The sequence below is a fragment of the Amblyomma mixtum genome, chromosome 7, assembly GCF_055824585.1.
Source record: "Amblyomma mixtum isolate Tamu chromosome 7, ASM5582458v1, whole genome shotgun sequence".
NCBI classification, from domain to species: domain Eukaryota; kingdom Metazoa; phylum Arthropoda; class Arachnida; order Ixodida; family Ixodidae; genus Amblyomma; species Amblyomma mixtum.
Window position 1 is genome coordinate 29,280,038 of NC_143018.1, and position 27,548 is coordinate 29,307,585.

Genomic DNA, 27,548 nt, shown 5'->3' on the forward strand with positions numbered 1-27,548 from the left:
AATGCACAAGACGGCTATCTTTGTTTCGTTCTCAATTGCAGCAACTAGCCCATCAAAAATACATCCGAATCGAACCGTTCCTAAAAAAGAATACTTTATTTCTGTATAACTGTGATGTGGTCTTCGGTAAGGAATTCGTCCAGTGTAATCCATACACATAATAAGATGAATGTTATGATCCTGATATTCCTTATCCTGATATGCCTTCGCGCTCTATGACTTTAACAATGGACCGGGTAAACTGACTTTTGACCTCTGAGTAAGCCTTCGGCGTATTAGGAGCCTAACTTTCTTAAAATGACAAATGCATACAGTGCTATCGGATGTGCGGAGGCATGCACCTGGATTCTTTCTATGGGATATACCCCGCGTCGAAGTTTATTTAATCCAAAGAAACCAGACTCGCAAATTAATATAAGCTTTTCATTTCAGAGATTATTCCTTGTAGTGCTCTTAAAAGGTTCGTTTCTGTGTTCTATAGCGTATTTAAATGTCTGGTCACGGGATTCTGAGGCATGAAGAGTAAATTCAAGTTCGACTTGCTCACCACGACAGGCCTCTTATCGTCATCCAGCAGGGCTATGGTTGAATCTAGAAACGCCGACTCCAGAGCAACCGCGACGTTAGATTGGCCGTCCCGCAGCGCAAACGGCTTCCCGCCAGTGCGCAGGGCGAGCGCCTCCAGCGTTGCCTCGGCAGAGGTGCCAAAGGCGATCGTGTTGACCACCACTTGAGCGGCGATTAACTCGTCGACGACGTCCGCAATGCGTGGATCCACGTTCTCCTCACCATCGGTCATGAGGATGATCACAGAGCCCTCGACGCGTTGTTGGTTCGCCCTGAACATCTGATCGAGTACGGAAAGAGAAAGTGGTGCTACTGCATATACATAACAACGTAAAATCATTGTAACTTAATGAAGCGCTATTTCGTATTGAAACGATATCTCTCAGAGATGTTGATGTGATGATGAAAGCATTTTAATGGGAAGTAATATTGGTGGTAGGTCCCCTATTACTGGAGTCCAGTGGACCTTGCAGCCGCTCTTGCCCTTTAGGTCAGTTCTTGTTGAACTTCTGGGTCGGAGCTGGACAACATTTTCTCCTGCCACAGTTCAATCGTATATTGAGACTCATAGTCTTTTCGGTAGATTGCGTGGAGTGTTTTTGGTCCCTTCTTCGTTAGTGTGGCAGTGGAAATGGCAGATATTGCCTGAGATTGTTTTAACTAAGTTGTTTATAACGAGATAATAGAGCTGGCATATAACAAGTATCAACTGGAGGGATATCAGATAGGTCATTGTCATACAGCAGACGTAGTCCGGCCAACCTATCCCCCTTCCCTCATTCAAACCGATTACAATTTAAATCCTTACTTCCATCCATGAAACAATGGCACCCTGATTGGACCAAAAAGGTCTGCACTATCATGTAAATAAAATAAAAGAAATAAAAATGAGGGAAGCTTGATGAACATTTGCCTACACACTCAAAGGCAAGCCTACTTATTAGAAACTAAATATCATTCAGCCCTGCACGCGGCCATCAGGTGATGTGAAAGAACGTGTGAAAATTGAAGCTGTGTCCAAGACATAGTGTTTCAAATCTAAAACATAATGAGCGGAGGAACGATCCTTACCTCCAGAGCCTTTTGCAGGGCGCATCCATTGCATGTCAATCCGCTAGTTGTTAGCTTCTCCACTTCGTCAGCAAATTTTTTCCTCACCGACGTTTGCATGGAAGTCAGAGGAGATACTGAGTCGATGCCAGTGCTGAATGTGACGATTCCCACCTCCAACCCGTCCGGTATAAGAACCTTGATGAAGTGGCCAGCCGCTTCTCTTAAATGGCCAATACGGTTTTGACCCTAGACATATTATGGAGTACACGAGCAGATGCAGAAATGGTCATCAGGGCATGCCTTTTTATGTTAGAGTACATATGTGGTATAAACATGTAGAGTGCAGTGAAGAGCAAGTAAATAAATTCAAATGTGTATTGACAAGTCGAAACACAGCTAGCAACACCCGAATCTTTTAGTGAAGCCACCAGAGTCTTCATGTCTTGATTCAGGGATGGACGGCTAAGCCATGACACTGCAACTTTAGGTCCGATAGAAACGTCCAAACTTGGCAACTTTTCGAAGCTTATCAGCTGTTACAAGAAACTCTCGCCCACAGCGTCCCGCGTTTCGTTGCTGGAAAAAGACAGCTATAATTCTTCCATATTGCTCAAATTTTAGCAACACTTGTACTTGGGCTAGTTGGTGAGCCATTATCTCAGAAGAACCAGCGATAAAAGACAACGGGCAAAAGTATCACAAAACTCCGAATGTTCAGTCCGTATCGTCCTCCTTCATTCTTGTCCGTTGTCCTTTTGCGCTGGTTCCTCTGACATCCAAAAATTTGAGGTGCTTGAGAGATGGACAAATACAAGTTCCGATTCCATGATTCATCACTCTTGGACCTTCACAAAAACACCCTCGACACTACCACTGAAAGCATGAGGAGTAGCTCAGCGCATTTCATTTCTTACAACTCTATTTTCACATCTAAAACCGAAATGATGAAGTCGACTCCTCTGTTAGCGGTCGTTTCACGGCAACATAAGTCGTCTCGACTTTGCCTCTCCTACAAAAGTTGTCACTACTACAAACCACAACATAGTTCTCTTCGTCAGAAGCAGTAGTAGGTGACATCTAGAGGCGGCCACGAATTCAATGTTGGCGTACTGATTAGCAGCGCCAATTAGTACTTGGATTCTTTCATTCCTAAATCCAGCGCTTTTCACGAAATCTTCCTTCATAGCATGTCACCGACGCAGCTTTGTTCAGATCACCCATTTGGGATCATCTGGTACTTTAATCCAACCGCAGGTTCGTTAGTTCGCAACTATTCTGTTTTATCCAACTAGTCTTTATAATACTTAGGGGCTTTTCTGCTTTTCCCCTTATTTCCATGACCACTTCACAAGAAAAAGCTGTCCCTTTTAGGAAGGATCGGATCTTTCATTTCATTATTATTCTGCAGGAGTGAGGCGTGCTTAAAATCATTTTGGGTTGCCGGCTTGTGCTTCACCACACTCTCCAATCGCCACGGAGGAATCGAAATGGTAAAGCTTATATTCTACATAGCCATGTGGTCACCGTACAGTCGTTGGTCTCAGAAAGTGACACGTCGTACATCATCATCATCAGCAGCAGCAGCAGCAGTATAACTGTGTCCACTGCCGAACAATGAACTCTCCCATATCCTTGCAATTAGTAACTCTGTTCTGCGAGAGCTGCGGCCACCTTATCCTCACAAACTGCTGAACCTCATCCGCCCGCCCGGCCCTCTCCGGCCAGCCGCTACGCTTGCCTTCATTTGCGTTGAAATTTTTCTAGGACATTGCACGTACTTGATTGAAGTATCGATTCCGGGTTCAATTAATGTTCTGCACTCAAGTGCCGCTTATTGTCCTTCATAATCTTCTCGCGCATTGTTCCTGTCCTGAAAAATTGTTGTTTATAATTACTGCGCCATCTAGACTGGCGCAGACTCTAAAGGCACTTGGCGGAATAGGCATCCATGTCGCGTGTTTGCTCATAACCATCTCGCATTGCTGTTTGCCCGTTATACTCACATTCATACTACCCGAGATGTCCAGGGCAAAAATCACACGTCCCAGGGCGCCTTTTCTCCTCTGCACTTCTGTGAATTTCACCGTAATAGCTCTCCCGAGGTCAGCGCGAGGCAGCCTGCGACAAAGGAGACGGCATAAAGGACTTCCATTTGGTTGCGGCGAACACAGGTAGCGATATAACCCATAATGACGTGTGCCTGCCCATAGTAATGCGAAAGCCAGTAATGGCTAATACTGTCGTCCTTTAGCAGAGGGTGTCACACCATTGGCAGCGTGTTAACTCGGTAACTAAAAAAGCTACGAGAAAACGAATGGTTGCTTCAGATAGAGGACGAAAAATAGACCTAGAATCAGCGTTTCATGACTGTAGTGAAATTAGTTCATTAATTATAGTAAAAAATGTCAAAATTCCGTCGAAATAACGAAGTTGATATAGCCACGGGAACGGTGTGACGTCACAGCCATCGGAAGTCGTCACGGCATAGTGAAAATTGTCACAGAATGGTCAGAAAAAACGCCGGGTTTGTGTCAAATTAGACGGGAAAATGTGTAATTAAGCGTAATTAACACTTAATATCCCCGAAAGATATATAATTTTGGTATCGATGTAGCCACGGGAACGGTGTGACGTTACATACACCGGCAGTCGTCAGGGCATAGGGTCCTCGGCTTTCGCCTCTGAACACTTCAGCTGCCAAAGTGTCCTCGCAATTTTCTTCGCGACTAATCAGGTTTTCTAGGCCAGTGTTGCTGCCATGTCACTGCAACAGGAATGTCACTTCCACGCTTCCTTTTCATTCTTCACACGTATTCGCAAAATTTATGAACAGATATAAGAATATATGCATGTAGAAGCATATACACGGTCTGTTCTGAAAGTAGTAGTACTGGTTTTTTCCCGGGCGAACGGGCGGACGAGAGGCGGTCTGCGCGTGCAGGATAGTTGGAGGATATTGGGAATACTGGAGAAAATCGGCAGTCGGCTCTCGGCCGTTGAAGCGAGCAGGTCGCTTGTACTGTGTACCCCTGTCGAAACGTCTCGTCACGCAGAATCATAGAGCGTTAAATGGACCAGTGATACGCTATCAAATTTTGTGTAAATCTTAGTAAAACGAGCAAAGAGACTCACGACATTATTAGAGAGGCCTACAGTGACGCTGCCATGGGTAAATCAGGTGTTTTTTGAGTGGCACAAGCTGTTCCGAGAAGGTCAGGAAAGAGTGGAAGACGACGACCGCTCCGGACGCCCTTCGACCATCAAGCCCAATGAAAATGTGTAGCGAGTGAACCATTTACTGAACAGTGATTGTAGGATTAGTATCAGAATCTTTGTTGATGACTTGAGGATTCCTTAAACCCAAGTTTTTGAGATCGGGACAGAAAACTTAGCCATGAGGAAAGTGTGCGTGAAGTTGGTGCCGGGACTGTTGTCAGAGGAACAAAAGGGCAACCGGAAAGTGATCTGCCAGGATCTTCATCATGTGAATGAGGACCCCGATTTTTTGCCGAGCACAAGGTGGCAACACTGCCTCAGGCCCCCTACAGCCCCGACTTGGCCCCGCCAGACTTTTTTTTTTCCCCGAGAATAAAATCGACGCTCAAGGGGAAACATCACGGATTGGTAGAGGCGGTTCAACAGGCCGTGACGAGGTAGCTAAACAGCATTCCGGCCCAGGCGTTCCTGGAGGCGTACGAAAACTGGAAATCTCATTGTCAGCAGCGTGTACGTGCGGAAGGGTGCTACTATGAAAAATTCTAATCGTTTGTACTATTCTCTTGAAAAAGTTTTATTTAAAAAAATGAGTAGTACTACTTTCAGAACAGACCATGTATGCCTTCTGGCGTATACCTCCAAAACCATGTCCATGTATACGCAGTGTATTTCCATGGGCTTCAAAGCGCTTACATTGACATATTTTTTCATTTTTTATTTATTTACTTTGGGGCTTATGAAGAGTTTGACCTTGACTGTTTTGAAATATGAGATAGTTTGATTTTGATATTTATCGAAACATTTCCTGCTATAGACTTGCTCTTAAAAACGAAGAGCTTCAACTTCGTCTTATCGGAAACGGTTCCAGAGCTCTAACATGCCAATAGCCATTCTTCCTCTTAGTTCTAAAGTAACGATATTTATATCTCGACGGTGTTATCATATGCACTTCATAAATCATTGATGCAGCTCAGAAAACAGCCTGTTGCTCTCGTTCTGTCTTTGGTAGGTACGATATGTTCCTGAATTCAAGAGTGTTAAAGAAAAACTTGACATCGTGGTATTAATTGAACGTGCGAATAAACTACAGTCAAAACGTTCTTTCTTCACTTGCCACAACCAAAGGGGAAAGCCTGTATCCTCATATCTTCAGTCGTCACATTATCTTCCCTCTAAGATAGCTCATAACTGCCATGTTCGGACGTAGGCCTCGAGAAAAAAATACTGAAATTATTCTTTTCCTGCGACTAATTGAAATTACAGTGGATCACCTGCGCAAGCGGTGTACCGAAACTCTCTGGACAGTTTTTTACAAATCTGTTTGCCCACGCCAGTAATGCTTCTTATCTCTATTGGGCCCCTTCGCGTAAGGAATGAATAAAAATGTTATATAAAAGGCTGGGCCGACGTAAAAACAACGTCTACATAATGGGCTGAGTCGCAAGGCATGTTGCTATCGCTCACGGGTACACCACATTTAAAATATACACAGGGCTGCGTGCGTTTTTTTGTGATGTTTATCATGAGTACCTCACAGGGAGATAAGCGAGGGCATTGTACACATCAGCGCGATCAGCGCGATCAGACAGCTCCACAGGCGACTGTGGAGCTGCCTGATGAAAGTGAGTACAGTTGAGATGAGAGGACAACCCGCTTCAACCCAATTTCCTGGAGGCTAATGCAAGTATGAACCGAGCAGCATATATAATCAGCCCAATATTGGAAATGCATTGGAAAATGCCGGTCTTGTAAAGGACCAGAGTGAAACCAGACATTTACGACCTTCGGCCGATTACCTGTGCTCTTTGGGAAAGGCTTGTAAAAGTATTGCTCTACGCATGCGTAGGCACGTGGACATAAACCCTAACTTTATAAGGCTAAACTTGTCCTGTACACGACACTGTACGTATATTGGGGCGAAGAACGAGATACAGTGCTTTGTACTGGCAAGGAAAGAAACATGGTACAGTCTTTGTCAAAAGTAACCAGGCTGCATGGTTTACTTCTAGCTCATGCAGTGGAGCTCTTACAGCTTCGCTGAAGCTGAAATGGTCGTTAAAGGTAAGGACTGGGGGTCTTCTTATCTTCCAGCACCTTTTGATCTTAAGGAAAGCCACGAGGGCTCCACTATACAAGCTAGAAGCAAACCATGCAGCCTGGTTACTTTTGACAAAGACGGTACATTTAAAGCGGCCTTTCTTTTTTAGAGCGGGCGGATGGAAAGGAACAGCAAGTTGCCACTGACATTTTACCCTACTGCGTCTCATAAAATAGCACCATAAAGGTTGCGGGTATTATTAGGTCTTTTAATAGAGTGTGATGCCGGTATTGCGTTAGCTTAAAGAAGTAAGAGGCAGTTCGTACTCACTGCCTAAAATCCTCGTTGGCGGAAATCACTTCCAATGTGGACTTGCGGTCGCAGAGGTGGTTGTGCTTGTTGGGAGCGAATATGTTGTGCTTCTTCTCTGCGCTGTCGCAGAATTCTGTCACCTGCCACGGAATATTGTTGTTATAGTTCATTCAAAACATTGATTATCACAATTTGTTTTTATTTTAGACTAGATGTAAAAGTTCTCAAGGATCGCGGTCGTCGTCTAAACAAGCAGGCATTTTCATATCCCCTTGCCTGACAAAACAGAAATTGCTATCTTGGTAAACTTTTGTTCTACGCTGTCAAGATTTATGGATTTCTTGCCATCTCAACTTAAACCTTTTTACTGAGCCTCCTTAAATAAAAAAACAAGCTCTATATGCATGGAAACAGGTGGAAAAGTGGTTTACCTCGCTCTCGTATTCTAACTTTCCGATGCTTTAGCGGTTACTTCACAGAAGCTTAGGTATCTTTTGAGTGGAAAACAAACAGCTTGAAGAATGACTTGCTCCGCTCAGTTTATCATACCGAGCTGACCCCTACCTTGTTATCCGCAGTGCCTCAGTAGAGGGAGCAGTCATGAATTAGCACTGAAATGAGTTTCACAGAGATGAAGGTTTCTGCAAGCAATTACTCTATAAGTCGGTGTATTTTCTCTATAGGTTCCGTACCAATCTTATAAGGGTTTGGATCACTATAAGAGAACGAAAGAGCACAATCTGAAACAAGAAATGTCTATAGCTTCCCTGACGTCGGTAATTATTGCAGTGTTCAATACCATAGCGTCTCAGACAAACAGGCGTAGAAAGAATATGTAATGATGATACTTTTTTAGATATCTTCGGTGATCAACAATGACCACTACCATAAAGACCTGCATTTTTACTCTACCAACTATGATAACCAGGGCGGCTAGTAAATCGCAGATGAGGCTGAACTGGCCAGTGCTTTAAATCGACAGCTGTGTTAGGTCTTAACCAGTGTATACGATTGCAGCATTTGGCGCCGTCACTGTCAGGAATCCATCTTTCGAATGCCCGCTTGAGTGTTTCTTGTGACATATCGTTATAAGAGAAGGGCATTAAAGCTTTTATATCGAGCTTTCTACCAGCTTAGCGGTCACTGATTCTTATGCCGAGCATTCCGAAATGGCGCCAGCGCATTCTATAGCGTAGAGGGTTCTCGCGACATAGAATAGTGTTGCTAATGTTGAATTAGACAAGAGCTTCTTGCATCGAAAACCTTCATTTCATTATGACACCCGTAGTTTTATTTGCTTAGGGGATTCGGTGGTACAATTATAATACTATAACTCTGCAACATTATCTTCTCCAGTACTACGCAGGTGCATTACACATACTTACGCCCTTGAGGTACGGCATAAACATAATGGACGACGTGACCGGGTCCTTGTCGCTTTGCGAGAATTGTGGTTGGCATTTGGATGAGACGCGGCAGCCCTTGTAAATGCGGCACGGCTCACCCGAATCCGTCGATGCCGTGAATCTGATGTTCTCCGAGCAGGCACTGGCACGCACCTGTTAGGAGCGAGAAATGACACACTTTACACTCAGAAAAGGCTTGAATTTGAACAAATTGTAAGTTCTGGCAACCAGAAATTCAGAGTCCTCGTTGAGCTTGGCATTAGCAGTTACAAATACATAATTTTCTCCTGTACTTCGTAAACAATATAAAGTCCAGAACACTCGAGAAAGATTCAGAAGGGCTATAATTTGCTCTCAAAAGGACCCAGTGCTCTTTGAAACAGACGGGAACTAGAAAAGTTGTGAAGTCAAGTAAGTTGTGCTTAGAGTACTTTCTGGCATGTTTTATGGGGAGAGAGGAAGGAGTCTCACGAAAACTTCTTTAATAAAATTGAATCTTCATCTCATCTGAGTGATGCGATTTGGCCGTCAGAGTGCCAGGAAGCGTAGCATGTTCTAAAGAAATACACGACTGCTGCCTTTTTTAATAACCATGTTTTAAACTTTTGTATGTAGACTAAGGCTTCAAGCTGCAACCAGAGAGGGTATTATAAATCCTCTACTTGTACAGGGCCCACGTCTGCCCTTTTTTGCCTTATGTATCTCTGACTTCCACCGTTAGTCACATTTAGATGTCCATGTTCGTCTTTCGACATGGCATTGCGTTTCTGCAAGCGTTTCCCGTTACCATTTCGATTCATTCCAACCTATGGTAAACAGGTTTCCTGAAGTGTACATAAATACGCAAGCGTTAGTATCTTTTCAAGTCTGGTATTAAAAATGGCCTGATTGACTACTCTACGGCCAATATAAGGAACTGCACTGTATTTCTGCCTGCCACGATTTAAGCAACACATGGCAGAGAGAATGCGACACGCACTGCGCTGTGTAGGCTTGTCATGTTGGCTTATATTGAGTTTAACTTCTTTGCTAGGTACCGAACACAGATGAATTTTTTTTTCCTCGCGATAGTGGCGAAGCTGTGGATAAAAATAGCAGCAACTGAGTCAGCCCGGTTTATATAACGGAGGCAGTTGGAGGCCCCTCCAGCATTCAATGGCATCACGTGTTCTAGGTGCTCAAAAATTCTCAGCTTTTCCAAACAGTTAAGAATCTGTCCTACGAGACACGATAACAGATCGGCGTGCTTGCCAACATTGAAAGCCAGGTAGACGCAAGCATGAATGTACAGCAGAGATTAGGCTGCCGTTTGATTAAAAGAGGCTCCGCTCAGTACTTTCTTGCACAATTAACTGCTAGCATGGACTCGACCATCCAAAATGTAGCTTCGCTCGCTTCCTCACCATGCCGAACTCGCAGTAGAGACTCGGGTATCGGAAGCTCTCGGGGTCACCGTACTCATCGAACACGCCGTACCGGTAATGAGCCCACTCATGCACCAGCTGGTAAGCTGCAAAAGACAGTGCGTTTAAAACACGGAAATTGCGCTCATTGCTATAGAACATATTGGCGATTTGCACGGCATGGAAACTGTACCACATTTGATTTAACATGCTGGTGTTATGGGGAACTGCTTCTGAGAGCACCACAGATATAATTCCTCTTGTTGCAAAATTTCACGTTAAATTCTAGTTTATTCGTCGATTGGTGCTACCCCGTGTAAGTCAGTCCTTTCTTTATCGACGCTGTAAAAAAAATATAGGAGAAACTACGTAGAAATTGATGCTTTACGAGTGAAAACGACTCTAAGGTGGACACGCACATTAGAGAAACCTTAAAATTCACAGCACAACGGCGCAAACTTGCTCAACGCGTCAATGTCAGGTAAACTGCACGTAAACAAGGCTTAGCGTCTACCATGCGGTTTTCAATAAAAAGCTAGAAATGCTGACATGTTAGCACGAGTTTTAACCGGAGAATCTGTACAGATTTGCAATTTTTATGCTCATAACTGTTAATGCCGACATTTTACTTTCGATATCAACACATTCGTGACAGTGTGATACTTCAGATACAGGGGCAAAACGAGACCTATGAAATCGCCTGCCCTCGCATAAAATTGCGTCGAAACAACCGTGCCTTTCACTCTCTGTTCGAAAGCAGTGGATGGAAAGCACGTGATGAAGGTTAGGCCACTATGACGAAACCTCTTCATCGGATTCAATTCGGTTGTTACCAATCCCCATAAGCGTACATGATTCAAGTCAGAACGAAGCCTTGGAGCAGTAGCGGAGAGGGAAAATATCCATAATTGAACGGAACTAGCATTAGATCATTATATCAGCCCCGCCCCCTATGTAGATAACAAATCACCGTGCACACATGCCGTAATAAGGCCTGCCGTTTCAGAAAAATTCATGCACAATGCTACTCGCGCTTGAAATGTGTCTGTAAGTCGTTTGCACTGAACGATGGTTGTTAACCACCCTTACAAAGATGTCTTTAGACAGTCTATATAATGCCTGCAGACTACTGTTTAAAAGTCCATGGGCTGTCTATAGACAAATGCTAGAGAATAGTTCATACGCAATACAAATACGACAAAATGTTTCTAGATGATCAGTAGATTTATGACGATACACTTTTAGTAGACTTATGTCTACAGTCTGTAGACTATGAATAGAGAAAAAGAAATATCTATTGAAAGAGAACCGAGTCTGTAAGAATTCTATAGACTGTTTATAGACCCTTTCTATAAGAGCAATGCATAAAAAGTTAAGTTAATAATTTCTCATCCATCAACCGAGCGCATAAAGAAAAAAAACTTTGATTCTTGCTTTCCTTAACTTCAGGGACTGCATATTGGCTTCCTTTACATATTCCAATCTTATTCAAAACTGAAATAAGAATTTCAAAGGTACTTCATTCTCTGTGACATTAACAGTTCCGGGGAACCAATTCCCTTGATACGCTGCATATTTAGGCTTCTCGAGCCTAGGACCCTTACCAGGACTGCCGTAGATTTCCGCTATGGATCCATTCATGTCGGCCATGAACCGGGGTGTTAAATGGATGTACTCCCCACGCTCGCCACACCCTCGTGGCTGCAGCGTGTACGGCGTGTCGCCGTACTGCGGGTTCTCGGCCGCCACTCGCACGTCGGCCGTGGGAAACAGGCTGGCTGCCGTGGTGACAGCACCGGGTCTCGGAGGCCATGTGTCCGGCACGGCGATGGTCACGCTGCCGAAGTGGACCAATCCGCGAGTGGCCCGATGGAGGAAGGTCGAGGCAGAGCGAAATAATGCCTTGGATAGAGAGAAAGTAGACATTCAATAATGCGTTCACCTTATGTACAGCTACACTGGGCCAAAGAAGACGTGTAGACGGAACGGCGGAAGTTTGAAAGAGCAGATGTTACGCAAAGTTCATTCAGTATTGCCTCTGTTGGCAACAGATGTCAGCTCGTTTTAATCTGCTTGCATATTTTGGGCACGTAGTGACCGCAGATTCGTATCACGAAAGTGCCATGACGGAGAGATTAAGAAGAAGGTTGGGTGCACTTGGCAGTTGCTTTTAGTTGAAGAAAAGCCGTTCACCAGTGCCCTTAAAGATTTAAGTATGTAACAGCTTCTCTTAACGGTACTCACCTGAGGGGCAAAAATGTGGTATGTAATGGAGTGAGTTTATCTTAAATTCAGGACAGCCCTGCGAGCTATTGAAATTTAAAATGGCGTATGTAATGTTGAGGCACAGGAATAGAGCAGAGCGGCTCAAGGGACAGGGGATATTTCATGACATCCTATTCAAAAGCAGGCACAACAGGGCATAGGCCGGATATGCAATGCAAAGTAAAGATATTTGTTCGGCGATAAGGATAACTGACTGAATTACAAGGGAAGAAAAGCATTCGAATATTGGAATATTGGAATCATTGGAATATTGTTCGGTAGTATGGCATCCCCACCAAGAAAACTTATCTAGCTCTATAGAATCAGTGCAAAATAAGGCAGCACGCTTTATTTTACGGTCGTACTCTCCATTTCAGAGCGTTACTGCAATAAAACAGTCTCTAAATCTTCTGGACCTCAACATACGACGCAAATTCTTTCGCCTATCGTTGTTCCACTCCCTCTACTACAACCATTCATCTTTTGCATGGAGGCACATTAAAGCAGCACATCACATATCATCTCAAACCGACCATGCGCATAAAATTCAAACAATTTTCGCCCGCACAAAGAAATATCAGAATTCCCCGTTAGTCTTAGCTATAAGGGAGTGGAATGGTTTACCTGCTAGCATTGTAGCTATCACTGAACCATCATCTTTCCGTTCAGCGCTACTAACATTTCTTGAATCAGGCGCAGCATTGTCGTCTGTTTGAACTTGTCGCCTTGTAACCCTGCTTTGCCGTATGCGTGTACATATTATTTTTGTTTATTGCCCAGTGCACCATGACCAAGATGTATTTGATAATTAACACCTAGTTCTTTTGTTCTCTATCTGTATTATGCATGAAGTGAAGCTTGAGTAGTTGTGTTATTTGCTGTCCCCCCCCCCCCCCTATGTAATGCCCAGCCGGGCCCTTAGGGTATTTAAATAAATAAATAAATAAATAAATTGCAGGGGCGGCATAAAGAGAGGTGGCCGAGTGAGATAAGCGAGTTTGCGGGTATAAAGTGGCTGTAGCTGGCAGAGGATGGGTTAATCAGAGATATAAGGAGGGGGCCTTTGCTTAGCAGTGGGCCTAGTTAGGCTCATGATGTAGATGGCGATAATGGCATTAATTTTACGAGCCACCGCAAGGCAAAATTATCCTCTCAGTGAATACAAATGTCTCTGTTTCTAAGTTATGTTCCACAGATTGGTGCTCACTTAGCAGGTGGGTGACGAGCTAGCGGGGAATCATAGTTTTTGTTTTTTTATCAGTTGCAGATTGAATGAAATCGTTTCAGAAAGGCAGACAGGTGGATGGGCTCCCTTCAGAGTGGGGAGCATAAGATCTGGACGTGTTATTGAAGTATACACCGTATCTTATTTATCTTATTACGACTAAGTAAGGGAAGGCAGAAGTAAAACAGGTCTTGTCGCACTCCAAGCCTAAATCGAAATTCTATTGAAGTCGGCCTGCGTTTATAACGGAGCGCAGCAATGACATGCATGTGGAAGCGTGCTCACGTTAATGTTTTAATTAAAGGGTCATTAGAGTGACTCTTCCCTGCACCATAAGCGACAGTTGCCTCAGCTGGCGCACAGGCCAGTTAATATTCAAATATTATAACAAAGAGACGGAAAGTATCGTCTCGGCTAACAAGGTCGGCTTAGTTGGTTGAGATTTCGACATTTCAGTACAGTGAGCCTTCCCCTAACGCACTGTCAAGATTGTCGACGAGCGGCAAGCCACCACTGTGGCCATTGTTTCAGCGGTGGCAACCAAAAGATTACGCAGACAGTGCTTTACCGAATATGACACCCTATTTTGGGGCGAGGACACTAGAGGCCACAGATATATAATGAGTGATTTGCGACTAATTAGCAAATTCAGTGATTAAAAGCTATTTGTGTACTATTAAAAGATTTAGGAACTATCCGAATCAACAATTCCAGTCAATCGCTAACGTCATGTCCAACCACTAAATGTTCCTAAATGGGAGCCTTATCCTGGCGTACGCCTAGAGTCTCAATGCTGCCTCTACACATTTGAAAAAGATATTTAACGGTTAGGGGTAGCTGTTTGGGCGAGCTGATGTATATGGTGTCCTCTTCGTTTTGTCCTGTCTGATCGCACACTACTTTTGCTCAAATGTTAACCGTTTATAAAGCTACGGTTACCTCCGCTATAAAACAGAATCAGACAAAACCAAAACTGTCACTGGCACTTCGGCGCCCGGTTTAAACTGTTGTGGAGCTGAAGCCAAATGAGCACCTTGATGTTTTCGACGATTCTTTCGTCGGGCTTCACTGACGGGTGTATAGCGACCACAATGTCCTCGTAGGCTCCGGTGGCCTTGTCTATGCGGAGGCTGTGACCGGGAGACCAGCACAGCTGCGATACAGCCGCGACGAGCAGCAGAGCAGTGGACCGCATCCTGTGTGGCGGAAAAATCGAAAACTTTTACCGGCGTTACCCGAGTAATAGAGCGCAAGGTATACCTAGGCTGCAAGTGAGCGGCTTAGTTCTTAGTTCCTCCTGCATCATGACCAACGCGGACAAGGGAGAAACCACCAGGTTTTTCGGTGGTGCCTTTCCGCTCACCCTTATAAAAATGGTCTATAAACAGTCTATAGGCTTCTTATAGACTCTATTGCCTTCCTATAGGCATTTCTTTTCGTCTATTCATAGACTACAGACTGTGTATAGGCAGAAGTGTACTAAAAGTGTATGGCAATAAACCTATAGATCCTCTATAGGCTGTATACAGCATTCGTATTGCATATAGACTGTTCTCCAGGATTTGTGTATAGAGAGCTTACATACTTTATGGACAGAAGTCGATGAACAGCCTTTAGACCGTCTAAAAAATTTTTGTAAGGACAGGATCCCTACCCAAAATGAGAAGCGTTGTCGCAGCTAGGGACCTTTGGAACGAAAGCAGTCAGGGAGTCCAAGAGTTCTTGCTTATCGTACGTTATTCATTTTTTTGAAATACCTCACAGGTCCGTAGGGCATTGTGTAAGGGGGCGTCAAATATTGAACACTTTCGAACAGAATAGGCAGAAGAATTTGAAAAGAAAATGCTGTACATAGCAGATTTACATGCACACATGAAAAAAGAACAGAGTAATAAACCTTACAGGCGAATAAGAAAAAAGAGATGCGCAGTATATGTTAAAGCACAACAACAAAATAGTATGAAATGCTAGTAGCTCGTATTACCAGCGCGTAATCAAACAAGTCCTGGAATAGAACAGTTCATGATATGCTCGTTAGCGCTCCGTGTGATTAGCGTCAGGGTTGCGAGATCGGGTGTAGTCAGACTAGTTCCGCGCTCTGAGCCATAAACTTTCACAACTGCTCTTATTAGCCCCCTGTTTACTGTATTCACTAGAACACATCGCAACCGCTGAGCTCTCTGCCAGCACTTGCGAAGGAGCGCGAAGGATGTGGATCGTAATGTGAAGCAGCTGTCATGGTGAGTGTGGGTAAGGGAAGGAGGAGAAGGAGTCTACACCCTCGCAGCCTTTAAGAAGCAGTGCGAATGGTGTGAAGAGAAAAGTGAAGTCGCCGCGTTGCGATCACGTTAAAATCAGTTCGGCATCAGCGGAAAGAAATGTCCGCCCCCCCCCCCCCCAAAAAAAAAAATACAAACAGGTTGGTCGGCCCGTATGAAGCTGATACCAGGTAGAAAAGAGAGGCGAAGGCATTACGCTAACATTTTGTACAGGGGTGTTCAGAGCCCCATCATTTTGTAGCGAAAGCTACATTGGCCACGAACTTGGGATTTTTCTGTGGCGGTGTTCCGAGGAGGCACAGAGATTGACCTTGAGCCGTTGCCTAGCAACTGCCGCAACTGGCAGACGCCGCGCGCTCGCCGCGCCATCTGGCATGACGTCACACCGTGCGCCTCCCCACGGAGCCGCCGCCGCCGTTTGGTATGACGTCACAGCGCCTGCCTCATCAATGCGCTCGCCTCTGCTCGCTTCGCCAGCTGTGTCGCATGCCTCATAATATGTCGGAGGACTAAAAAGCAGAGCTCGCGTGCGCCACAACCGTAGTTGAGGCGGCAGTTTGGCAGAGTATCTCAAGCGGAAAAGGGCGGCGGACGCTGCCAACATCTCTGCGTCGACATCGGCCTCATGGTTCGGTTGCCTTTCGCTCCGTATACCCCGGCTCAGTCGAGCTGAGCCACAGCCTTTTTTTACCCGCAGAAAGGTGGCCGGAGCAATTTATATTTTAACGTAATGCTTACACAAAAAGCAATAGAGACGAGATGAGATCCAGTTGAAGTGGGCAAGATGGCTGTAACCCTCAAGATAGCTGGAGCCTGAATTAGTGAGCCGAGAACGTACAGGCGCGGCCATTGCGTTCGGAGTGCAATCACGCTTTCTCCATTGGTAATGACGAAGCGTTGTTTGTCTACAAGGAAGCCCACCAACCTCCTCTACCAGCATGCGCGTACCACTGCTGGAAATTTCAATTAGGTGACGCGTGCAAAATATTCGAAGACAGTTGCGTGCTCTGTTTAATTTTGTCCGCGCCTGTACAGCCTGGAACAACGGCAATGACACTCAAGGAAGACAAAATAAAAATATACAGAGAAGTGAGTAGAGAAATTGCCGTAAAGACAGGAAATAATCACACAGGGAGGGCGGATGCCGGAGACAGTGCGGCCAGCGATCTAGGCGGTGCAACTTTCGTAGAGTTATGAAATACAGTTGATGAGCTGTTGTTGCACAAGGGCGTGTCTGCCTATGGAGGCAGCCTAGTGTTCGTATCGCCAGTGCCGATAAGGCGGGCGGCGACACAACGCAGCGGCTACATTCGTAGTTTAGTGCATGTAGTTCGGAGAGGACCAGCTCCAGCCTTTCGTGGGAATTCGACAGAGACGAGCTAAGCAGCTGTTACTTAATAAAAGCTATTAGAAAGATGAAAAGGAGATCAGGAAGAAAAATGAAAAAAAGAGGGAGTCTGGCCCGGAGAAGGCGCAGAACAAAAAAGGAGAAAATATATCGCGGGTTTTATATTGCGCAATTGCATTGCGCAATTCACCTGTGTGCTGCTTTCAACCTGTACAACAGACAGGCTTCTATGAAAAAGGTTGTCGAGGCGTTCATCATTTCCGTGCGTTGATGTTTCAGATTTTCAATAAAATATGGCTCTGTTTTGTAGCTCTCGTGCGCACGTTGCGCGGAAGCTCAATTACAGAGGGGGCACGCAAAAGATATGAAATGAATTTTTGCTCTAAGTTGTCTTTCTGAGAAGAAAACGTTTTTTCACTTTGAAAATGTGGGCTTTGTGGTTTGTGGTTAACAGCTGCAACGATGTTTCTCTCTGGCCTATACACCCAGTTTCATACACATCGCTTGGCAGCATGTTTGTGGGGGCTGTTTTGTATTTACCGAGTTTGTATCTCTTGTTTTCTATGTGTACAATATGGAATCCAAAGTATCCTGTGCAGAAATAAGAGACAAATGACAACTTAGTTTCGTAATGTTAAAACTTTTGTGAAGATACTTTTAGCATGTTGCAAAGCAGAAGGAATCGTAATAGTAAGGATCATTTACGATTATTTCTTCCGCGGCAGACGATCCTCGAGAGTTTCCTTCGTGTTCATTCAGAAAGCCTTCCGGATGGAGTCATTTAAGAAGGCTGTGGGATATTCGTTAGATAAGAGCTGGTCTCAACTGCTGTCCATGCTGGTCACTTGTACCGACTGTATTCATTTGAAAATGATGGGAAAATGACATCGCCAATATAGAACTGCCATATATCTTGCGTACAAGACGGATGGTGAAATCAATAGGACTCCTCTTCGGTATAAGGTGTAAGTTATCAATTACCTGAACTCACAAAAATTGCGATTAGAAATGCCTTTGGTTTAATTTAGCTGAAATTTTCTGTCTTAACCTCTAGGAGCTAATCGTTAAATTTTCTATGCTTGCTTTTCAACAGAAGAAACAATTGGGGTATTCGGATACGCATTTTAAATATTTCAGCGTAAAAAAAAAGGACGCTGGACAAACTTGAGGGATGTTGAGAGCATGTATGCTACGCAGGTGTGTTACACAGTTAGAAATATGAATGTATGTTATACAGACTGAATATGCATTAAATGTCGTTCTGCAGTTCGGTTTGTACAGTTGCGGATTTTCTATCACAGATTTATGCGTGCTTAACTGGCAGTTTTTCCACGTACCAGGAATGCTCTGCAAGAGAATGTACAGCCATTTAGTCGCTGCGACATGTTAGGGAGGCATTCATATCTGGCGCGAAACGTATCTTTAACGTATAACCAGGCTATAGATAACGGTTTATATCATCTAAAGTTTGCCCAGCTGGGTCCCACCGCATTCTTAGGTGAAAAAATGTTAACTTCGTTGAATGAAAAGTGAAAATGCGCTTATACTGCTTTTTACAGGTTATGTACCCGAGAAATTAAACGGTTCATGCCTGTTGGGTATACAGAGTGCTAAACAACCCACTTTTTCCTTGAGTGCTTCCACATATCATTGTGTATCATATTCTTGCTTCTTGTACGTTTATTAGTACTAAGTCCTTTATTAGCCGATCAGAAAAATTTTACTGGTCTTTTGGAGTGCAAAAGACTCTTAAAATCGCATTCGAAGTCGATGATGTTAAGAGCAGAGAAAGCTTTCGTCAAGGAGAAAACAAAAAAAAGTTTTATTAATGTATTTAAATGCGCTGGGGTGAATATAATCGCCCTAATGTCTATGGCTAAGTAAATATAACAGTTAGGAAAACATTCTTAATATTTTAATTTCTCGCGAAGAAAAACGAAGACTACAGTGAGAACTTTATTGTTTTTTAACTAGTGCCCCGATGGCAAAGATGATTGCAAATAGTCTACTTGATCAATCCCAGCCCACAGATCTGGGGATTGTCCCGCCACCTGTAACATTTAAGTGAACTCCTGATTCGGAGGCTTCATTCAATGGGCGGAGGTTTCATTTGGTTGTCACCAAAAAGTGGCCTAAGGTTATGCATAAGTTCTTATTCAGAGATCAGGCAACGTAGTTGGCAACAAACATGTTATTTGCCTTCCTTTCTTAGTTTTCTCTTTCTTTCACCTACCCCAGACCATTGTTTTTCGGAGAGGTTTGTAGCCAGTTTGATTAAAGAGCTCTTGCGGAGTTCAAGTTCAGTAGTTGCATCCTAGGCAACACTGTCACTTTCGATGGAAGCGAAGTCGAAAAGTGCTCCGTTGCTCGCACTTTAATGCACATTAAATGGCACAGAGGCACTAGAAAGTCGGCACTACTCAGATATTTAAACTTCGGTGTCCCATATAGCTTAGGAACAGCATCAGGAGGTGAAAATACATCCGTTCTGAGGCTTTAATGATTGACCTTCCTTTTCAACTATAATCAGAAGTAGTATATCTGTTTTCGTCGTTGTCTTATGCCACCGTTTTCACGGCCTAGGTTCTGACATCTAACCAGCCCTAAAACCTATGAATGGTCTCTTTCAGTCCTATTCATCTAGTTCGATGGAATAGAAAACAAAAAAAAATGGCTTGCGCTTCAACATTTGTAAGCACGAAATATTGTGGGAAAGCACAGTTTTTTGCAAGTGGACACCACTTCCACGTACCTGAAACCGGGAATGAAGTCTGCATTGATCCAAAAAGCTAGTGATGCGCGTCTAAGACTTTTTCATCGGCCCATTAACCCAATGAACGCTGGCGCCCTCTGCTCCATTGCCGCGTTTCTGCTGCAATGTTGTCAACGCCTACGCGTATTGCTCTAGTGCTGTTTTGTCCGCGCCAACGCATGCAGCGCACATCTCTCTGTCACTGCTGCCACATAGCTCTAAGCACGAATATAAGTTTCATAATAGTATTAGTTGATGAAGAAGACGATGTAGAATGCACAGAGCGAGAAGGTAGCCTGAGGACATCATCATCATCATCATCAAAAAGAAATAGCCTAATGCTTTCGCGCAGTGGCCAGTGAAGCTGATTTGCTCGCGCCGCCGCGAATTCGAATCCAAATCACGGATAATGATTTGATTTATTTTTATTTACCTCACTTCACACAAACTCACAAACACCGTATGGTCTTGCTCGGGGTTTACCCATAGGAGTAGCGTTTTCGCACTAATATAGTGCTGTCGCGATAGACGTGCTATACGTGATCATGGTTATCAATGTACACGAACCCCTATCGTTGTTTCTATTCTCCATTCCAATGGGAGTGGCGACGTCTAAACTCCCCCCACAAAACAAGTCAGCGTCTATAAACAGCGGAAGATAATCAGTGTAGTTTTCAGAAAGGAGCTAAAACTGAAGTTAAAACAACTTTTACCACAGCAGTTATTGGACGACATGAGTGTGGTGTCGGGAATCAGGCAGAAGAGAGAACGAGAGCTGGACGAGTTTAGCGGTGACATCGAGAGCATATAAGCGAAGCTTACCTTACCTCTTGCTCGCCGGTGTCGATGAAAGCAGAAGCACTCAGAGCAGTACGTAGAGGCCTTAGCCAGCGTCATATTCATGCCCAAGGTATATATAAGCAACATTCGCAGGCAAGCTGATTGCTACACCTGTTCTGCGCACGACACATGCGCAACTCAGATTCTTTTCTTTTATCTCTGGAAAGCAAAGCCGGCCTATCGGCTTACCAAGCTTTGCGAAAGAACGCCAACTCACACACCGGCAACACAGGCATCGTACGCGCATTCTCTGCAGATAAGATAAGCGGCCTACAGAAGGACAGGTAATGCTCTCCATATATGCCGCCTAACGTAACACTGGGCGTTAAAAAAATGTTCGGGGCCACACTTTGCTGGCCGCTCGTGGCCAAAGTGACATTTGTGATCGCTGTACCACGACATATTCTTCTCTTCTCCGTTCCGAAAGCGTTGACTGAAAGTATCGCAGGCCACATGCTTAAATCACAACCTCTGAAGGAAGTTTCACATTAACCGGCTCCCGGACACGAATGTTTCGTTACGATCGCTAACACGCGAATAAGTTATTCCACTATATATGACGTCATTTATTTGTTGGTCGGATGTCGGACAGAATATTTTCTGGTTTAGGTTTGGTTTATTGGCGTTTAACGTCCCGAAACAACTCAGACTATGAGGGACGCCGTAGTGAAGAGCTCCGGAAATTTCGACTGCCTGGAGTTCTTTAACGTACACTGACATCGCACAATACACGGGCCTCTAGAATTTCGCCTTCATCGAAATTCGACCGCCCCGGCCGGAATCGAACCCGCGTCTTTCGGTTCAGCAGCCGAGCGCCGTAACCACTGAGCCACCGTGGCAGGGCAGAATATTTTCTGGCATGATTCTACTTATGCGTCAGTAAAAAATATATGTAGATATATATACAACTACTATAGCATTACGGCCGTTGGTGTTTTTTTGTCTATTTTATAGTTTTTTTTGCCATGTATTGCGACCAATTATTATCACTGGATGTCGTATTCTTTACTGCTCTTTTCACTTGGGATGTTCCTGTCGTATCGGCTTTGAAAAAAGTAACATGAGTTCACACACGTAGAACTTTTTTATGTAATGTACTACGTAGGTATGTGTTGCATTTCGGCTGTGTGCAACCTTTATATTAACTGCATTTACTTGATATTCACACATCACTGTTAATAATGACGTCTCCCATTTCTTATGCACGTTTCACCCTTTCAGTAATGTTCGATCGGGTTCTGCAAGTAGAGAATAGGAAAGTAAATATGCCTCATTGTTTTGTGGTAGTGACACGATTAAATTTTTCGTTACTTCGCTTCAGGTATTCGATGCTGTAAGCAACGAGACACGAAGAGGAAACGCCCCTTAACCTTTCTATGAAGATATATCTGGTGGCTGGTAGTAGTGGCGCCAGAAAGAACGAAAGAAAAAGTGCGCGGTCCTGTCCGCTGGGACACAATCACTGCCGCGAGCCGACTGAAGAGGGTTGAAAGAGATCTCAGAAGAAAGATTAAAAGAAAACACGCACGTCACATTAACCGCATTCATCCAGCGACGATGACGACTCCTTCAGATGCTTCAGATGACGACTCCTTCAGCAGTAGTTACGTCGCCGTCCCTAAGCAAACTAAGATGTTTAAATATAGGTCTTGTTTTTTTTTTTATTCTGGACGCACATGACGACTTGGTTGCGATACATCCCTGTAGTGCGGCAATGGCGTCGCGGCGATCATGACGTCACGGGGTACGCTAGCAAAGCTGAGCTCGATCCACTGCTGCAGGCAGATTTCTTTAAACGAGAGTGCAAAAGGCTTGGTGACCTGCCAAAACACGGAGATTAAGTTCTCAGAACAGTGATGTGACGACGACAATCAACAACATTGTGAATGATGCCGAACACTCTTGGAGGCGCGCTAAATACGCTACCAGGATAGCTCAAAGGTACACGTGCACTGCAGTTTTAAAAATGCAGAAACTTGTTTCCCACCTTGGTCAGTGCGCTTTAGCATGCGCTACACGGAAGATTTGTGGACCCCTGGCCCTGCGTTAATGTTCGAATTAATGGATTCGGATTACCATGCCTTTATCGTGAGAGTAACCATATGTTTCAAGGAGTGTAGTACGCGGTTCTTCTGATTAGAGGCTGACTATGAATCCGAGAAGCTTTTATCATATCGCCGAATCTTCCTGTCTCTCTTTTTTCTGTTATTTTTTTTGCCACGTGGTTAAGGCCAGGCTTCGCAAGGACTTTGCGACAAACGGCGGATTTTGGAAGAAAATCTACCAATTGCGATGTTCTGTGATAACTGGACTGAATCCTTCTTTCCTAAGCCTTTGTAACACCAGGAGCAAGGTGATATTGCACTCACGTCACCGTCACATATACTTGGCTCGCGCAACACGCTTGCTTTATCAGCTCGTCGTTAACCGGCGTAAAGATAAAACTGCGCACGAAATAAATACGTAGCACAAATCACAGTGCGAGATAACAAACAGGAATGGTGGTTGCACCATAATCGGTATCGTGCGGTAATCAAGCGGACTGAAAAAAGCCTGGACTGGGCACGTTGCCGACGTCACGAATTGAGAATACCGGCGTGAGATCAGCTTGAAAGAAAGGCGTGTAGCTTGGTCTTCTATCTTTAGTGGCGCCTGACCGATTTCACGCACACAGTAGAATTGCAGTATGTTGCAGAGTTGGTTATCAATGAAGGCAAGAATTGCCGGTGCCGAGTTAGGAGAAAAAAATGTTTGCGGTAAGGGCTTGTAAGGTCAGACCGGAATAATCGCTGCCACCTCCGTAACTACTACTGCCACTACTAACCTTGCTACTGCTGCTTATAAAAATATTAATATTTTGTTGCGATACCCGAGGTTCCTACGGCTACGCCCTGTACCATCCCCACATCCCCGCTCCTGAAACCCACACCAGCGGGCTGCATCTACGCCCTCCAGACGCATTGTACCTCGAGGTCCTCTCCATTGCCCATGCCCTCTAGTCATTTGCCCTCCTTCCCTCTCTCCAAGGGTACACAGTCTATTCAGGCTCAAAAGCCGCTATACACCACGTACAGAACCGCACCCTAACCTCTTCTCTCCAACAGGAGGTCGAACGAGCTGTCACCGCATTGCAGCCTTCCATCGTTTTCCTCCGCTGGGTCCCTGAGCATTCAGGGATTTATGGCAATGAGCTGGCCCTTCAGCTCGCCCGCGACACTCTTTTCAGGGCACCGTTAATCCCCTGGCCCAAGCCCTCGGAGGACGGTTGGAGACTAACCCTTCGCCGCACCATAAAAGAGGTCTACCTCGAGCTTCGCCTCGACAAACGCCTTTACCCTCCCCCTCATCCATCACTCACGGTGCCGGAGGCTTGCCTTCTTCGGCACATCCAGATGAACGCAGTCATCACCCTGTCCCGCACCTTTCTCTGCCGCTATCGATCGGACCCTTCCTGTCCCAACTGCCCCTGTATCTATGCGAACCTGGCCCATTGCCTCTTCTATTGCCCGGCTGCTCAGCAGTCGGGTTCCTACCCCCACCTTCTCTATCCATCACCACCTGGCTCGACTAGCTTGGCGCTGAATGGAACGAAGAACAGCGACTTCTGGTCGCCCAGGCGGTCGACATGCTCGGCTTGTAAATTATGGCCGAATAAAGGTCTACTACTACTACTTTTATTGCGGCGAGACATGATACATACACTCGGGCCTGTCAAACCCAATTGGAGGTTTGCAGGACTAGGCCCGGCAACATCGGTTAGCTGAAAGCAAAGTCAATAAATATGTCAGGATAATTCCACACCAACGAAAATACAAATTCTGTTGAAAATACATTGCCTAAAAGAAAAAAATTGCAGAAGTCACATGTTCCCTGAATCATTTGGCATTAAAACTTCACAAATGTTCATATCCGTTTTAATAACAGTAATAATAATAATACTATAATCCTTAACTGAGAACCCTTATTTGGTTTAGCGTTCACGTCTTGTTTTGTCATAGCGAAAACTGCGCACGAAATATTTGGCTGAAATGAGCTGTCAATATTGCCGTACTCTCGGCCACGAAAAAATAAATCAAATAGGATAGCAAATTTAATGCTTTATTGTCAGGCACCTTGGCTCTCTAGACCGAAAAGTAGGAGCGCTACATATGCTGCCCATCATGCGTATCAGCTACCAGTGCTGTAAAATATTACTTATATTCTAGTGTTCAAAAAAGAAAATTTTATATCTGCTTCAAAGGGTTCAATGTAGGGCCGAGTTGCCCTCCACAAACTTGCGTCACAAGAGCCTACGTCGCTGCGTGACGTCAGAACTACTCCTTTGTGGCCGGGTGTCTCTGTGCGCCGCACTTCCTTGACATGCGCAGTTTTGTTTTGTGCAAGAAGACACAAAGCAAAAAAAGTAAAAAAAAACTACCATAATATTAAAGTGCTCATTTGTTTTTTGGTACATCACAATGTCCATAATAAAAGATAGGAACAATATACTCGCATTATTTAAGGCTTTAAAACGTCGATAAAGGTGCTGTGAAATAGCATTACATGCGGTGCTTGGGGAATTTGTGACCAGTGGAATCCTGCGGGAGAAACCGGCAGTCAGACCGGAAAATTTTTATGTAGTCAGAAGTAAACCCTTAGTCGTTCAGTCACTGCGGCCGGAGTCGCAGTTACTACTGGCCCCGAGATCATCTGAGCGATCAGGTATGTCGATGGTCGAATAAGCGGAATTGCTCAAAAACTTTAGAAAGGATCACCTGAGAACCACCGAGAAGCCCGTTATTCATCTAGAATAGAAGCGGTTAAGGACGGCGGCTGCTGAAGCCATCGAAGGTGGCAGGCAGAGCAGACGTGCTGTCCGCTTTGAAAGACTTTAGAAGATATGAGCACGTTCAGCCGGGTATTTGCAAGGGACCTGAGCAATATCCGACCTCATCTACCGCCATTTTGGATCCGTCCTATAATCAGCAACAGTCATCCTGCAACGGATTTTATGCTTACGCCTTCTCTTATTATAGATATAGACGGATTTTTTTTTTCTTGCACAGCGCTGTATCGTCTTGCCTTTCTTTGTCCGTGTCTTAGGAGTGCGCTGTGTTTTTTCTCAAGAGCTCTTATGCACAGTATTCCCCGAGCGGAGCTACAACGTGCTCCTGACACATCGGTAAGCGCGCGAAGGGTAGCCACAATCAGGGTAACCACCCGGGAACTGTGAAGCAGTGATAGGGTAGAAAGCGCAACCGTGAGGTAACGTTAGCCAAGCACGCATGACGTATGAGTCGAAGCATGCGACAGATGCACTGCTAGAGCCGATTCGCCGCAGGAGGTAGAAGTTCTCACCCGCCACCGCGCTGAACATCAAGACAGTTTTCACCGCTGACAGGATACTGTCGTGCGCGCTGCAGACGGGAATCTGGTCGACGTTTTACTGGCCCAGTTTTTGTTTCAGCGCCACTCATTCACTTTGTATACTTACGTGTCCTACTGACTTTTGAGTCACGGTTCGAATCCCTAATGACTAGTTTTATGATGTTTCCATCACTTTTCAAATTTCTGCTCTACTTGCAACGTACCCAATTTGCAACGTACCTTTTTTACCAATCCGGATTTTTCGCTCATGCAGTCGCTGCTGAAGACGACGATGGCGACGACGCCTGCTTTTCTGCATAACCGGAATTTTATGCACTGACATAAAATCCTAATTCCTGGATCCGAAGAAGAGACAGCGACGGTTGTTCCACTTCCCTTGCCAACAGAGCGCGGCAATAACTCCCACATGGCCCAAATTCACCAGGCTGGCATAAAAAGAAGAGGTAACATACCTAGGGACACCCATTCCGTGATCCATATGTCCTCTATGGCCCTTGGAACACCATTGTACTTGGGAAGTGGGTGTGAGACGATTGGACTCGGTGTACACGGGTGTACTCAGGAAAAGAAACTCAGGCCTCTATCTTAAGGTCCTGCTAATCTCCTGTTTGTGGAAGCAACGCCTCCTGAACTTAACCATACGCTCCAGGTTGGCGGCACTGCCTGCGTTCCACTTACCCGGCTTTTATCATCTAGTGTCCTCCAAAGAGTATGTCTATGGCGGTCCAAGTCCACATCTAACAACATGCTTATCGTCGCTGGTGGCTTATTCCCCATTATTGCGTGTTTGGCCGCGTGCCCCTTGATATCATTGTTTGGGGTACCTATTTCCATCTGCAATGTTTTCACGGGCCACTAAGTACTCCATTCACATGCTGACATTAACTCCTTAGTAGCGTATTAGCGGCATGTCATTTCTTAGTCATGCACTCATTATTGCTTAGAGCTTTCGTAGAAAGTTGTTTGTCAACATATTTTCAGTGGGCAGTGTATTACGCTCAAGCTTTTGGCGCCGCTAGGTGCAAGCGGTGTGAAAAAAAGGCCCGAATTTGCGAGCGCCAGACAAGGGCACTCGCAGTCGCAGACGTTCATTGGATCAAAAACTACTTACTGTTGCATACCTCAGACTTCGTTACAGGCCTTAAATTTGATATTTCACTGTGCTTGGGCCAGCTGCACGAATTAGAAAAACTGCTTATTACAACTGCCGATAATTGATGTCTCAAATTATTATATTTAGGGGTTGGAATTTTTGGTTGCCAAAATAGTACGCCGAATTCAATTTTCCAAATTTGGTTTTGACAGAAAAAGGTACGTATCCGAGGCATGGTTGAAACAGCTTGCATGATCATAAGCAGGCATTAAAGATTCAAAGGACGAAATGAATCATGCACGCCAGCCTAGTGCCTGGTGAGATGTTAGTGCCTTTGAATTGAACAGGGCAGTTGTTCATTTTGAGTCATTGCTCCACTACCCG

The 27,548-nt window shown here is 44.8% G+C and overlaps 1 protein-coding gene across 5 annotated transcripts in view; it reads right to left on the minus strand.

Annotated features, from left to right (window-relative positions):
- Positions 1-26,657, minus strand: part of LOC149335489 (calcium-activated chloride channel regulator 1-like) — a 38,328-nt gene extending 11,671 nt beyond the window's left edge. Inside the window, exons 1-9 of one of the 5 annotated variants that reach the window (XM_089552157.1) lie at positions 26,524-26,657; positions 14,519-14,681; positions 11,600-11,897; positions 9,996-10,102; positions 8,572-8,745; positions 7,205-7,326; positions 3,624-3,738; positions 1,639-1,866; positions 548-847 (exon numbers count right to left, since the gene is read on the minus strand). In XM_089552157.1, coding sequence (XP_089408283.1) covers positions 548-847; positions 1,639-1,866; positions 3,624-3,738; positions 7,205-7,326; positions 8,572-8,745; positions 9,996-10,102; positions 11,600-11,897; positions 14,519-14,681; positions 26,524-26,549 — 1,533 coding nt within the window. In that variant the 5' untranslated portion in view covers positions 26,550-26,657. Of the gene's footprint in view, positions 1-547; positions 848-1,638; positions 1,867-3,623; positions 3,739-7,204; positions 7,327-8,571; positions 8,746-9,995; positions 10,103-11,599; positions 11,898-14,518; positions 14,682-16,502; positions 16,592-20,686; positions 20,828-26,523 lie in introns of those variants that run through there. The other 4 variants (XM_089552159.1, XM_089552158.1, XM_089552160.1 and 1 more) reach the window with 4 other exon arrangements.
- Positions 26,658-27,548: the final 891 nt, after the last annotated feature.